Below are 13,453 nucleotides of genomic sequence, written 5' to 3'. Positions count from 1 at the left end.
GATGGGCTCGGCATCTGTCGATATTATCAAAGGGGGCTGTTGGGACATCCTGAGGCGCTGGGGAACTGCACCTGGGAGGCGACTCTTGCCACCCAGCTGGGGTCTGCGTTGTGTGTTTTGGGATCAGCTCCCGTTCTCTGATGGAGGGCCCTGAGCGGGTATGGTTCTAGTACTGTCCTGCAGGGGGCAGCAGATTTCCACTACAAACGGCCTGTCTCTGCCACCACCTGAACCCAACCCTGGGAGGGCTCAGCCGTCACTCCCCTGCCCCCTGGGGGCCGTTCTCCTTGGTTGTGAGCCCACACTGGAGCCAGAGACCTGGAGGCACCTTGTCCCTGCCGGAAGTGCGACAGGGCGGGGACACAGGAGAGGGCTAGAGGCTGCAGGGAGAGGCTGGCCTCACCTGCCTCCACCAGCGGGAGCCCCGGGGGCTGTGCCGACCGCCACCACCCAGCCTCAGGAGGGGCCTCAGGCAGCCCGGTGGGTTCTCTGCCCTCCCCGGGCTGATGGGGCAGCCCTGCTTCACGGTCACCTCCAGCCATCCTTCAGGGATACACAGGCTACTCCCAGCTCCAGCCTCTCCTCCCTCCCACCTCCGTGTGGCAGGAAGAGGGTCCGCCCTGATCCACAAGGCCCAGGCATCACTCTGCTGCTCCCCTGTGACCTTCCCCTTAGCTCTAAGCTCGCTGGTTTGGGTCCGAGGCCGTTGGCAACAACCTGCCCTGCTGGCCACGCTCATCTTCTCTGTCTCCCTGAGCCCCTGGCTGCAGCCAGCCCAAACTGCTCCAGCAGCCTCAGATATTTGAGGGTCTGCTTCTAGGCCACTGTCCCCCTTTTCCCTACCTCCTTCACCTCCGCATGCCTGTGAATCCTGTTCAACCTCAAGATGCAATTCAAGCTTGGTTTCCTCTGAGCAGCCTTCTCTGACCCTGCTGTCCCTGTCCCGTTCCTGTCTGTCCCATCCCGGTGCCCACAGATGCCATCAGAGCCCCTGGCATACTCTGTTGCCCCCGTGTTGTCATAGCCACCATGCCCCCCCTGGAAAAGTGGGGCTCCCAGCGGGGACCAGGTTTCCTTCACCTCCAGCTCTGAGTCCTGACTCCGCACGGGCCCTGTGGGTGCTGGGCTTGAAGCCTTCTCTTGTGAGGTGCCCGGAGAGGGGACCCGGGGAGAGGAGGGCCGGGGTGCTCCCTTCCCTGGAGGATGAGCGGGCTAGGGGCCCAGGCCAGAGTTCAGGTCCCAGTCGGGCAGGCCTCCTGGACCAGGGGCACATTTAAAGCAGTTAGAAGCCAGCTCCGGGCAGTAGAACAACTTCCCCAAGGCTTCCTGGCCTGCCGGGCAATAACCCTTCATTTGCTGGAGTTTTAGAATCTCCGGGGAACGGACTGGAAGGATGATGGGGCTTTAGAAGCCTGGGGCAAATATTAAGTAGAGGCAGTTTACTAGCCACGGTGGTATTATTTCAGCATCGTAGCTCCTGGAAGGTGGCTGTGCTGCGGCAGGCGTGCGGGTTCCTGGTCCCCGGCTGCCTCACCCGGGGAGGGAGGCACCCAGGCCCGGCCTGGGGCTCGCTGTACCAGGCAGGAGGGTGAAGGGGCAGCAAGGTCTGGGGTGGCAGCAGCAGGGTGGAGAGCCTACTGGACTCACACAGGAGGGCCCCAAGGCCCGGGGAGGAGACCCAGGGCCCTCATAGCAGCCTGGCTGACCGCATGGGTACCAGGGAGAACGTCTCACTTCAGATCAGGCTGCACCCCGACTGCTGTGACCTGGGCCAGGTGTTAACCTCTGGGGGGAGGTGGGGAAAAGTGTCACCCACTTGATGGGGGAGCAGTGAGTGCCCGGCCGTGCTAAGACCATGCAGGGGGAAACTTAACTGCTGTGGCCAACTCCTCGGGGCTGCTGGTCCTCAGCATGGACCAGCCTGGCCTGGGCCTGGTGATCTGTCCTGAGGCCCAGCCCACTCCCTGCCATCCCTGCCCTGGAGAGGCTGGAGATAAAGGCTCTGCGGGCCTCCCTGCCTCCTTTTGGGGCCACCTCTTCCCACATTGCTCTGGGCTCCTGTGGTCCCCAACCCCCCACCCGGGGCCTCTCTGCCTCCCCCTCTGAACCCCATGTCACGTCACTCTGTCCCCTGCACAGAGCCTCACGGCCCCCTTCACCTCCTGAGTTCTGCTCTGACAGTGGGTGTGGATGGGAATCAGATAAGCTAACTGTCGCCCGACTAGGTCCTAGTTGAGTGTTTCCTGAACTTGGGGCCAACAGATGTATGGTGGGGAGGGTAGTCCTTTGAGATCTCTAGAAGAATTGAAATTTTTGTATGTTTTCATATTGATGGACATCTTTTTCAATCAACTGAAGCAAATCCTGGGTCATTGGGAAAGGCAGGAGGGAGAAAGGGAGCCGGGACTGGAGGGGTGTATTGGAGCCGAGGAGTCAGTGCTACTTCCCCAGGGGGACGAGGGAACTCACACCCGAGACGGGCTTCCCAGGGTCAGAAGACTGAAAGGCAGGGGGACAGATGACAGGCAGCTGAGCTGGGGAGAGCCTGGCCCGGACGCTCCCACCTCCGCCCTCCATCGCACGGAGAGGGCCCATTTAGTGTCTGCAAAACATCACCCGTTTCTTAAATTAATGCTGTCCCTTTGTGTTTTATTGGTTTTGTAGTTTTGTATGGGCTTAATTAATAAATGTCTTGATTTTATAGTTGAAAGGAGCTATAATTACAAAGATTCTCTCCCTACCCTCATAAATTATACAATGAACTCCAGCCCTGGAGGGCCTGGGGAAATATTGGCCCCTAGAAAGCATCTGTATGTTATGTATCTTTGGGAACCCCAAGCTGGTCACGGCCTTGACTTGGGTGTGAGTGAATAAAGCAACTTGAGTGATGGGCCCGTGCGCAGAAGCCACCATCTACAGAGGGTTGGTTACTGGGTGCCAGGCTCTGGGCCTGTTGTTTATTGTGTTTTCTCGTTGAGTCCTCACAAAATTGCCATGAGGTCGGATTTATCCCCATTTTCCAAGTGGGGATCCTGAAGCCCAGAGACTTGAAGTAACTTGCCCAAGATCACACAGCTAAATGGTGGAGCTCAGATTCCAACTCGGCTCCTCCCGCCTCTAAAGGGCGAGCTTGTCCCTGCCTTGTTCAATGGCTTCTCCGACTGTCACCCAAGTGCCTTTGACTGGTATTATCTTATTCTCCCGACGGCCCTGTGACCCAGTCCTAGTCCTTCCCCAGGACTAGAGAGAGAGGCTCAGGGGCAGCGTGTGACTGCCTCAAGGCCAGAGAACAAGGTGAGCAACGTGAGGACCAGCGCAGGGCCATTTCCCGCCGCCGTTCTCATCCCCTCCCCACTCTGTTACACCCTCTGTAAGTCATCTGGGGAGGGCGGCCACACTCATCTCCTGGGAGCACTGCTGTGTCCCCAACACCAAGCACAGCCCCAGACACGGCATAGGGCCTCACTGAATGTGTGTGGACTAAATGAATGTGTCCCCAAACCCACACCATGACCGGACACACAGGGGAAGCGCCAGCAGGTGTCTGTGCAAGGACCGGAGAGAGAGAGAAGGGAACGTTAGACCCACCCAGTCAGAGGGAGGGGCCTGGGCACTTCCTGGAGGGATTCACCGCCCCCTTCCACCCTGACCATTAGCAAAGGGAAGGATGTGTCAACTCACCAAGGCAGATGCTGGAGTCACCCTGCCCGGCTCACCTTGGCATTGGTCCCTGGTGGTCCAGGCCCCCAGCCTTGACTTGAGGGCCACCTGGGAGACCTGCTGACCAAGCCCCTCGGATGGAGCCCAGGATTCCAGTCCCCTGAGCTTCAGGAAGGAGGCGGCTGGAAGGGGGCTCCGCTGTGACAAATCAGCCCTTGGATCAAACACTTGGCAGGGCGCCTGGCACACGGCAGATGTCCAGAACACGTAGCTGTCATGGCACTGGCTGGAGACTCCAGTCTCCATGCATTTGGGAGAGGGGTCCACACCAGCAGCTGGATCATGTCTGGGATTGCCAACAAGGCCGAACCCCACCTGGGAAAGCTGATGGCCGCCCCTGGACTGGGGTGACCCAGCTGAGACCCCACAGGCACCCCGGGCTGTCTCCTCCTTCGACCCCAAGCCTCTCAGGCTTCAGGTCTGGCGTAACTTCTTTCCCATCCTCTTTCTCTTCAGGGTCCGTTGAGGTCCCCCTACCTGCCCAGACTCCAGGTGGGGGTCTGGCCCCCTGCTTCCCCCAGGACCAGAGCCTTGGCTTGATGCCACCCCTGTTTTGGGGCTCCTCAAGGGAGGAGCAGGTGGGTGGCATGGGGTTCACCTGGAAACCAGGTCGATGGCATCTGCCTGGTAGGGCTGTTGTGAAAATGGTCAAAGGAACTGCAAGTTCAGGGCAGGTGCAGACGTACGCATTTTGTCTGCAGGAAGACCACATGAGGACACGTGGTCATCACCCCTCGTGGCTGAGAGAGCTGAGGCTGAGAATGATCACACGTCACCCCCCATCACACAGTCAGTAGGTGGGTGACAGGGCTGGGATCCTGGGCCAGGTCTGGTCCTGGAGCCTGGGCTCTTCCCTCTGCCCAGGTGTCCCCCTGCCCACACCACTGCCCATCCCTGGTCATCCAGGCCCACCCAACCCAAGGCACACACCCCCTGCCCCCAGCTGAGGGCTTGGCCTTGGGCAGGGTGGGGCTGGTCCAATGGACCAAGCACTTGCACTGCTTCCTTGAGGGCGTGCTTTGGGGACGGCCTCTCCACCCATTTCCAGCCCTCTTAATCCCTTTAGAGGCCTGCTTTCAGGGGTGTCCCCCTCAGCCCCAGCCAGTTCACCCACGTTAATAAAGTGCCCAGCCCTAGAGACAGCGGATACTGTTGCTGGACTTGCGCACAAAAGGAGCTTGGAGTGAACTTGAGACCCAGGCCCCAGACCATTTCCAGCAGACCTCTCCGAGCATGTCTTTGTTCTCCCCCGGCAGATCTGCTTGGCCAGACAGTTTGCTCTGGCTAAAGGGGCCGGCCTGGGGAGGGCTCTGCTTCCTGCGGGAAGGAGGGACGAAGGGGGCGGGAGGACTTCAAATGCGGAAGAATCTGTGAGCCTTCCCAGCACTGCTCTGGGCAAGGATGGAGTGATGCCGGGAGACATGCCTGCCTCGGCCTCGGGGATCCAGGCTGCCTGGGATTGCGTCCTCCGGTTCCAGAGACACCCTTGCCCCCCAGCACATCATGCCTTGCACACCTGCTGCCCATTGCAGTTTCTGAATTAAGTCCATCCTTCTGGGACCTTCTGAGCGTGTTCATTTCTGTTCCTCTCCTTCAGGGCTCTTGCACCAAACCCACATCAGAGGCAGGAAGGGATTAAATGGTCAAAGGTGCTGAAAAGCCTGGAAAGGTGGGGAAGGTAGCTAAGAGGGAGCTGTTGAAACAGGTGGTAGAGTCTTTGGTCCCACTGATTCAGGAGGTGATGATTTCCCAGGGACAACGGGCACCTCCCTGGGATTAGAGGTCCTTAGAGTCCTGATTGGTGCCGGGGGTTCCCACTGACCACTGGCCAGAACACCAAGCTTCTTCAGCCCATGCGGGAGCCGGATAAAGAGCTCTTGAATTGTTTTAAGAGTCTAAGTAAGGCCAATCAGACCAAAGAGATGCGATTCCTGGGCCATATTCAAGAGATGAGCACATGGTAAAGGACCGTGAGCCAAGCAGTGTCCCCTCCCTGAGTGTCTGGTGGGAGACAGGTATGTGAGGCTAAGCGTGGGCCTTTCCTTCAAGGTGCCCTCTGTCTAGATCTCATCGGTCAGCCGGGGAGTGGGCGGGCGCAGGGGCCCTCTTGGTGTAGGAGCTGCCCCAAGCAGGCTTGCTGGAGGAGGGAGTCCGTGAAGGTGGTGTGAGCTGGGGGGATGACATGGGGAGGGGCTGACACTAGTTGGGGCCTGTGGTTTGCTTGGTGCTTCCTTCTGTGTTCTCTCTCATTTTTGCCTGTCTTCCCAAGCACCCCTGCAGCAGGACCGCCAGCTTCATTTGGCAGATGAGGAAACAGGCCACAGGTCCCGCGGCCAGCAAGTGGCAGGGCCACCACTTGAAGGGGACTTGTTCCAGCCCACAGGGGCTCCAGCACATCATCTGGTAGCTGTGGGGAGTAAGTATGCCCCTCCCAGGCTTCCCTCCTATTCTTTTAACTTCCTTTTTTCAAAGTTTAGCATCGTTGTCCTTAACAGGATCAGAACTTTGGTTCATGCGTAATTGGGTATTTGCCGTAAAGCCCAATCTTAGTGAAGCCAGCTGTCCTGGGCCACCCAACCCACCAGGCTCCCAAGATTCTGTTGGGTCGTGGCCTTCAGATGTCTTTATCCCCTGAGTGACAGCCAGGAGTCCCCTGCCAGTCCTCTTACCAACCACGGCTTTGCAATCGGCTCGTTCAAATGCAACACATTTCCCTTTGGGAGGTTTATTCTGTGAGCATTGCACTTCTTAAGAGGTTTTTCTTGGAAGTTTTGTCATTTACATTTAAAAATCAAGAACAATCCAGCTGCGTGTGCTTTCTGACGTGTCCTAAAGTAAGATTTGGATGTCGGGGTCCTGGACCTGCTCCTCCTGTGGTCCTCCCGGGCTCGGTAAATGACACCCCAGCTTCCCTGGGTGCTGAGCCCACACACCTGGAGGCAACACCTTGGTCCGCTCTCAAGTTCTCTCGCTCCCCAAAGCTCCACCTTCACAGTGAACCCCAAAGCCCGTCATGCTTACCACCTCTGGCTCTGCCACTGCCCTCCCACTTCTGGATGGCTTTGTGTCGCAGCCCCTGACGTCCTTTCTTCCCTGCAGTGATCCCACTCTTTGCTGGAATGATTCCTTTAAAACCGGAGTCCAACCCGTCTCCCCATGCTCAGAGCCTGCTAGCAGCTTCCTACGGCAACTAGAATAACAAGGCCTGTCCTGCTCCAGCTGCTCTGAGGCCTCACCCTGCACCCTGATCCATGCACCTGGCTTCCTGCGGCCCACACTCTCCGGGCTGCTGCTGTGCCAGGGCCTCTGCACTCACCGTTCCCTGTGGAGAACGCCCTCCCCAGATCTTTGCATGGCCCGTTCTCCGGATTCACGCAGGTGAACTAGTCCGAGGTCCCCGCTGAGCCCACCGGAGAGGAGAGCCTCTCCCCACCATCCCCCAATCCAGGGTGCATCTCTCTCGGGTCCTTTGACCCATGAACCTTTTCTTCATGTTGCTGTCACATGGGACATTCGCTGATGTAACTGCTTGGTTAGGGACCCGTCTCGCCAACAAGAACGCAAGGGAGTCTGTCGCATCCCCCCAGCACCCGCGATCACAAGAGTTATCCAATGAATCAAGGACCACGGGCAGTTGCAAAGGGAGGAGATGGCCATTTCTGGTGGCCTCTCCATGCTGTCTGGGTGCCAGGGCTCCGTGTGCAAGGCAATTTATGAGCGTTAGCTCATTGGATTTCTGTAATGGCCTTAGGAGGTAGGTACTCGTAATTCCATTTTACAAAGAAGGAATCCAAGGTTCAAAAAATCCAAGGGAGACCACACAGCGACGGGCAGAGCCAGTTTGGATGCCGAGTCAGCCTGCCGTCTGAGACCAAGTGCCCCCCCCCCCCCCCCCCCCCGTCCGTGCAACCTCCTGGTCCACCCTGCGCGCTGGCATTGCTCCGATGAGCCCCACTCTGGCCTGGCTCAAATGGGTCAAATGGGTTCTCGGTAAGCGGGGGGGCGGGGGTGGAGCGCGGAGAAGGGCCCGCATCTCCATCTGCTAATGCGTTTACCTCCAGGCTGACTGGTCTCGGCTGAGCTGGCACAGAAGCGTCTCTGCTCCAAACCCAGCCTGTGGAGTAAGATGAAGCTGCTTCTTGGGAATCATTTAGCTCACGACTCTGTGTTCCATATTCATGATGAAATGCAAATTTCCATGTTCACGAGGGCAACTAGTAGCATGGTACTTGGAAAAGAATTCCAGCTGGTTAAGTTTAGGGTCCTGAACAAATTCCAAGCCAAGACTCTTTTCTGGCCAGGCCCGCAGCTTTTTCATCTGATGGTGAATGAGATTTTTTCTTTCTCCCGTGTGCCCTGGCCCTGGCTTCTCAATAATCTGTTCTTCTGCACTGGCCAAGTGCCAACAGCCCTCGTTGGTTCCCCCCACCCCCTGCATGAGTATTCATTTCATCCCACTTTCTAGTGAGGCTGAGAGGCCTATCAATTTGGGTGACTGGGTAAGATGCGTGGGGATGTCCCAGCCTTGTTTTGTCCCTTCCAGGATGGTTCTTCCTCCCAAAGCCCGGACTCCTGTGTTCTCTCTGGGAGCCTGCTTAAGAACAGGGCCCTAGAAAGTTCTCCCTTCCTACTTTTAGCTTCCTCCTCGGCTTGGGATTGGTGTACATGCTCACTCTCTGGTTTTCTCAGTTCACCTCCCTCCTGAGCTTCCAGGGTCCACGTGGCCCTCTCCCCTCTCCTTTCACCCACCGTCTCACTCAACCCCTCTTGCTTTGGGATAATAGTGACACCAACACTGGACACTCACTGTGTGCCAGGCCCTGTCCTTAGTACTTCACAGGAATTAACTCACGGAATCTTCAAACAACCCTATGGGATGGACACTCACCACTTTACAAAGGAGGGGATGCAGGCTCAGAGAGGTTGACTCTCCCAAGGTCACAGAGCTAGGAAAGTGGAGAAGCTGGGACGTGGCCTGGCTTAGCTGGGCTGCTATTCTGCTGCCTGGCATTTAGTATTAACAGCAGGGACTTTGGGGGCAAAACAGGCCTAGGTGTACATGCTGGCCCTGCCCTTGCTAAGGAACCCTTGGCCAGTCAGTCCGTCTCCCCGAGTCTCTCTTTTTCCATCCGTAAAATGGGCATGCATTTGTTCCTGACTCACTGGATAACTCTAAAAGATGAAATGTGAAGACCTGGCCCCAAGCAAGCTTCAGTCCTGCGCACACTGATGCACCCTCTGCAGTGCCACCACCCTTTCCCTGGGCTGCGGGCAAGGAGGGGGACCTTTGGGGAGGGAGGCAGCCACAGTCCCAGCTCTGGGGTCCTAGACTGATGGACTCCTCCTGGATCTCAGGCCAGCCCACCCAACCTCGTCCCACAAGGCCCTTCATGTCCCTCCTCCATGTGATCATCTGTCTCCAAGGCGGTTCCAGCTTCGCGAGGGAACCTGGACCCCTCAAGCCCCAAAGGCAGCTCATCGCAAGGAGAAAAAGTAATTTTAGAGAAGCAGGGGGCTTCGGTTGTTTAATTGCTTCTCCTTCTGCAGGCATTCACAACACTCAACTCACACACACACGCGCGCATGCGCTGCCCGCTCCCCTTTCCCTGGTACATACACTGTAAGGGGGCAGCCACTACCAAAGTCAACCCTCCACCCCGAAAGGAACCAAAGTCCGCTCAGAAAACAAACTCCAACACGTAGTCCAAAAGAAAGTAACAAAACAAAACAAAAATCCCAAACTTTACTTGCATTTAGCCATTAATAAATAATTTACAGTATGTACACGCGGTGACACCCCACACAGGTCGCAGACACGGGACACAGTGAGGGGCCCCCACTTCCAAGCAGAACGTGATCAAACACAACCAAAATAAAGTGCTTCACTTTTTACTTCCAACATAGGGACCATCTAAAAACCAGCAGGGAGGGGCCGGGGCTGTGCCTCCCACCCACCTGCCCGCCTAGCCCACAGCTTGGCAGAGAGAGGGAACCTCTCGGAGGGGGAGGCAGGGACCAGTCCGCAGCCTCCCGGGCCAGTGTATGAGAGGTCCCTGGGCAACAGCAGAGGGGCGGTCGGGGATGTGGTGGGCGGGCGGGGACAGTGGGGCCTGCGGGGCTTCTGGGAGGATCGCCCTCTGGGGCACGGCCGCACCTTTAGGAGTGGAGCCCAGCTCGGTGCTGGTGCCCGGGGTTCTCTGAAACAGCAGCAGAGGTGGGACTGGTTCGGGGCTCCTCGGATGGGCAGCTTGGCTGACATGAGGTGGGAAAGTCTCCTGGCTGTGTGGCCACGGGGCTCAAGAGAAAGGCCTAGAAGGAGGAGATCCTGCCAGGAATGCTAAGGGCTGAGACACCTTCCAGGCCCTGCTCCTTTCCCCAGAATGCAGACCTGGGTGGACAGGGCAGGGAGCAGGGCTCTGGGGGGGCAGGTGAGGAGAAAGCAGAGGATCAGGGCAGGCCAGCTGGCCCCGTCCACTGAGTCTCCAGCCCGCACCCTGCGGCCTCAGCTCCCCTGCTCACCGCCTCTTGCCACCTGCTGGGGAGGAAGGAACAGAAATCAAGGGGGTAGTTCTCTGTTTAGACATTTAGAAACAAAGACTCGACTTCCAAAGAACAGTGGGGACCGGGGGACAGGAGGACGGGCAGTGGGGGAAGGCGCCAGAGCAGGCATTGCCCAGAGCACGTGCCAACGACATGTGTCGTCCCCCACCTGCGGGGCCTGGTAACTGGGACCTGAACCCGTGCCCAGCCAGGGTGCACACGGTGGTCTCTCCTTGGCTCGCAGGGAGGCCACAGGCGGGAAGGCACCAGGAGGGCACAACTTTTTGGCCAAAGGGTTACATTAGTTTTCTAAAGATGCGAAGCAGCACCCTGGGGGTGTCCTAAAGCCCAAGAGGAAAGGATGCCCTGCCCAGGGGTCCAGCCTCGAGGCTGCCTCGGGCCCCCCGGCTTCGTGTGTGCGAGTGTGTATGAGTGTGTGTGCGTGGGGTGGGCGCAGGTGGCCCGGGATGCGCGTGCAGCAGTCAGCCGGGCCTGTTTCAGTGCATTGCAGGGGTGAGGGCAGGTCGACTCTGCCCACGCCCAGTGTCTCTGTTGGGGTGAGGGCTTAGGCCTGAGGGGCTCTGATTTGCACATTCACACGGCGGGGCGGGCGGAGAGGGGCAGCTCTCCCTCTGCACAGCTCTATGTCACAAACGTCACAGCACCAGTCACCACAACCTTGTCCCGGGCCCCGGGGGAGGGGAGGGGACGTCCCACGCCCCCAGCCCTTGCCAGCAGGCAGCCCAAGGCAGCTCGGAGGTACGCGGCCGCCGGGGCTCCTGACCCCTGCAGGGACCACGGGGCCACCGGGAGGCCACCGGCCCTCGTGCAGCCGCCGACCAGTTCGGGGACGCCTCGCTCTTGGTCCTAGGCGGCCTCCAGGAGCACAGGGAACAGGGACAGGAGTAGAAGGCTGCCAAGGAGGGGCCAGGGGGCCGGGGGCAGCCCTGAGGCAGCCGCCCGGCCCGGCGGCTCCCGAGTCCTCTCGTACAGGTGCAGCTTGTCCTTGTTGGAGTGGAGCATCTTGACGTCCTCCAGGGCGTAGTAGGCGGCCAGCGTGAAGTTCACGTCTCCTGTGGTGAGCAGGTCGAAGACGCAGGCCTGGTAGTAGAGGTCCTCCACGGGCAGCTTCTCCTTGCACTTGGCCACGGCCGTCTCGTACGGGAAGGTGTCGGGGGCTGAGGGGGCGGGGCTGGCGGCTGGTAGCCTGCGGGCGCCGGGGCCCTCGGCGCCGGCTCGGAAGTCCTGGAAGTCAATCTGCTGGTTGAGGGGGCAGCCCCTCAGGCAGAGGTAGAGGCCCTGGCTGTCCCGGTCTTCCACGGCGTTGACCACCTCCTCGGGCATGCGGACCGCGAAAGTCAGGTAGCCACCCACCTGGCGGACCACGATGGTGGTGCCGATGTACTTGGCCTGGATCTCCACGTGCTGGCCCGACACCTTCTCGGTGATCTTCAGGCTGTTGGCCCCGTGCTTGTCGCCGCCGTTCTTGGAGCCGTCGGCGAAGGCGGCAGGGAGCTCGTCCATCTCGGCCTGGTACACCTTCTGGTCCACGCACTCCTGGAAGTTCTTGAAGATGATGGTGAGCTGCGGGGCAAGGGGGCAAAGAGAGGGGGTGAGGCGGTGCCGGGAACTGTGGAGGGGACAAGGCCCAGCCCCATACTTACAAAGCTCTGGACTGAGCGGAGGGATGGCAAGAGCCCCCAGGATGTCCCAGACCACCCCTTCCCCACTGTGGTCACTGTTTAGTGCCACCTGCCCTATTATGCATTTAATATTTTTCTTTAAAACAATTTGCATTTTTGCTTAAAAATTTTTTTGACTTAAAAAGGGAACTTTATACTCCTCTCCTAAACAGAAAACCAGCTCATTTACTATATACAGAGAGGAACCATAAAAAGAAAAGCATGGCTAATTAAACATGAAAGGTCATTATCCACTGTAGTAGGCTGAAGAATGGCCTCCAAGATATCAGGCGCTAATCCCTGGAACCTGTAAATGTTACCTTATATGACAAATGGGATCTTGCAGTTGGGATTAGGTTAAGGATACTGAGGTGGAGAAATTATCCTGGTGGGCCCTGAATGTAATCACATGTGTCCTCATAAGATGGAGGAAGAGGGAGACCTAACGGCAGAAGAGAAGGCGGGGTTTCCACAGAGGCAGAGACCAGAGGGATGTGGCTACAAGTTGAAGGATGCTGGCCACCAGCAGAGGCCTGGAAGAAGCAACGAACAGACTCTCTCCTGAAGCCTCCAGAAGGACTGGTCCTGCTGACACCTTGATGCTAGCCCCTTAAGACTCATTTCAGATTTTTCCCCTTCAGAGGTATGAGAATAAATTTCTGTTTGTTTGAATCACTTCGTTTGTGGTACTTGTTACAGCAGCAATAGGAAACAAATATGGACCACACCAAAGCACCATAAGCCACAGGCTGAACATTAACAGCAGGTAGAAGAGACTGATGTTCCAAGAAAGAACGGGCAGGCAAAATCCATGCAGGCAGGCAGGCAGAGGTCAGCAGAGGCCACCGCAGCAGGGCTGCCCTGAGGGGTCTCCCAGCCAGGCCTTGGCAGTAGCAGGAGGAAGAGGGAGGGGAGGGAGGTGCCGGTCAGCAAAAGGGAGACGGGGGCTCCAGGTTAACGGGCAGCCCTGGCCAGGGGAGCAGCGAGGCGCATTTCTGCTGGAGCCTGCAGCCGGGGTGAGGGGCCGTGCTGAGCTACTGGAGGAGCAGAGGGTTAAGCGGCTCCATCACTAACCGTCCTCCTGAGAACCACAGACACAGGCACACTCGCTGCAGTTATTACTTCTGGGCCTGTGCGGCGCTGCAGGGAAGGTGACATTGCCTCGGATTTACAGACGAGGAAATTCGGGTTCAGAAAGCAAAGTGACTTGCCCAAGGTCACACAGCCAGCAAGAGGCAGAGCTGGGATTAGGCTCTTGGTTTCCAGTCCCTGGGCATTTTTGGTCAAAAAGTCACAGGGTGGGGGGCCTGGGAGAAGGACAAGAGACAAACAGGCCGGGGAGGGATGTGTTTCCCCTGTCACCCTGGGTGAGATGTCTGGCTGTTCTTTCCTCCGTAACCCTAACCAGGAAGATGGGGTGGAGACATGAGTGAAACTGGGAAACTCGCCCCCGCGCCGTTCCTCCTGGACTCTCAGCCTGAAGCCAGAGAGGGAGGCGGGGCGATGGGGGC

At 58.1% G+C, this 13,453-nt stretch overlaps 1 protein-coding gene across 3 annotated transcripts in view; it reads right to left on the bottom strand.

The window, feature by feature from the left end:
* Window positions 1-9,430: 9,430 nt before the first annotated feature.
* Window positions 9,431-13,453, bottom strand: part of RGMA (repulsive guidance molecule BMP co-receptor a) — a 44,837-nt gene continuing 40,814 nt past the window's right edge. For all 3 annotated transcript variants that reach the window (XM_082388941.1, XM_082388942.1, XM_082388940.1), the window contains one exon: window positions 9,431-11,844. In XM_082388941.1, coding sequence (XP_082245067.1) covers window positions 11,128-11,844 — 717 coding nt within the window. In that variant the 3' untranslated portion in view covers window positions 9,431-11,127. The remainder of the gene's footprint in view (window positions 11,845-13,453) is intronic.

Source organism: Balaenoptera borealis (genome assembly GCF_965194805.1).
Source record: "Balaenoptera borealis genome assembly, chromosome: 3".
Taxonomy (NCBI): domain Eukaryota; kingdom Metazoa; phylum Chordata; class Mammalia; order Artiodactyla; family Balaenopteridae; genus Balaenoptera; species Balaenoptera borealis.
Note: the sequence above shows the minus strand (reverse complement) of the source record. Positions and strands in the feature narration are given on the sequence as shown.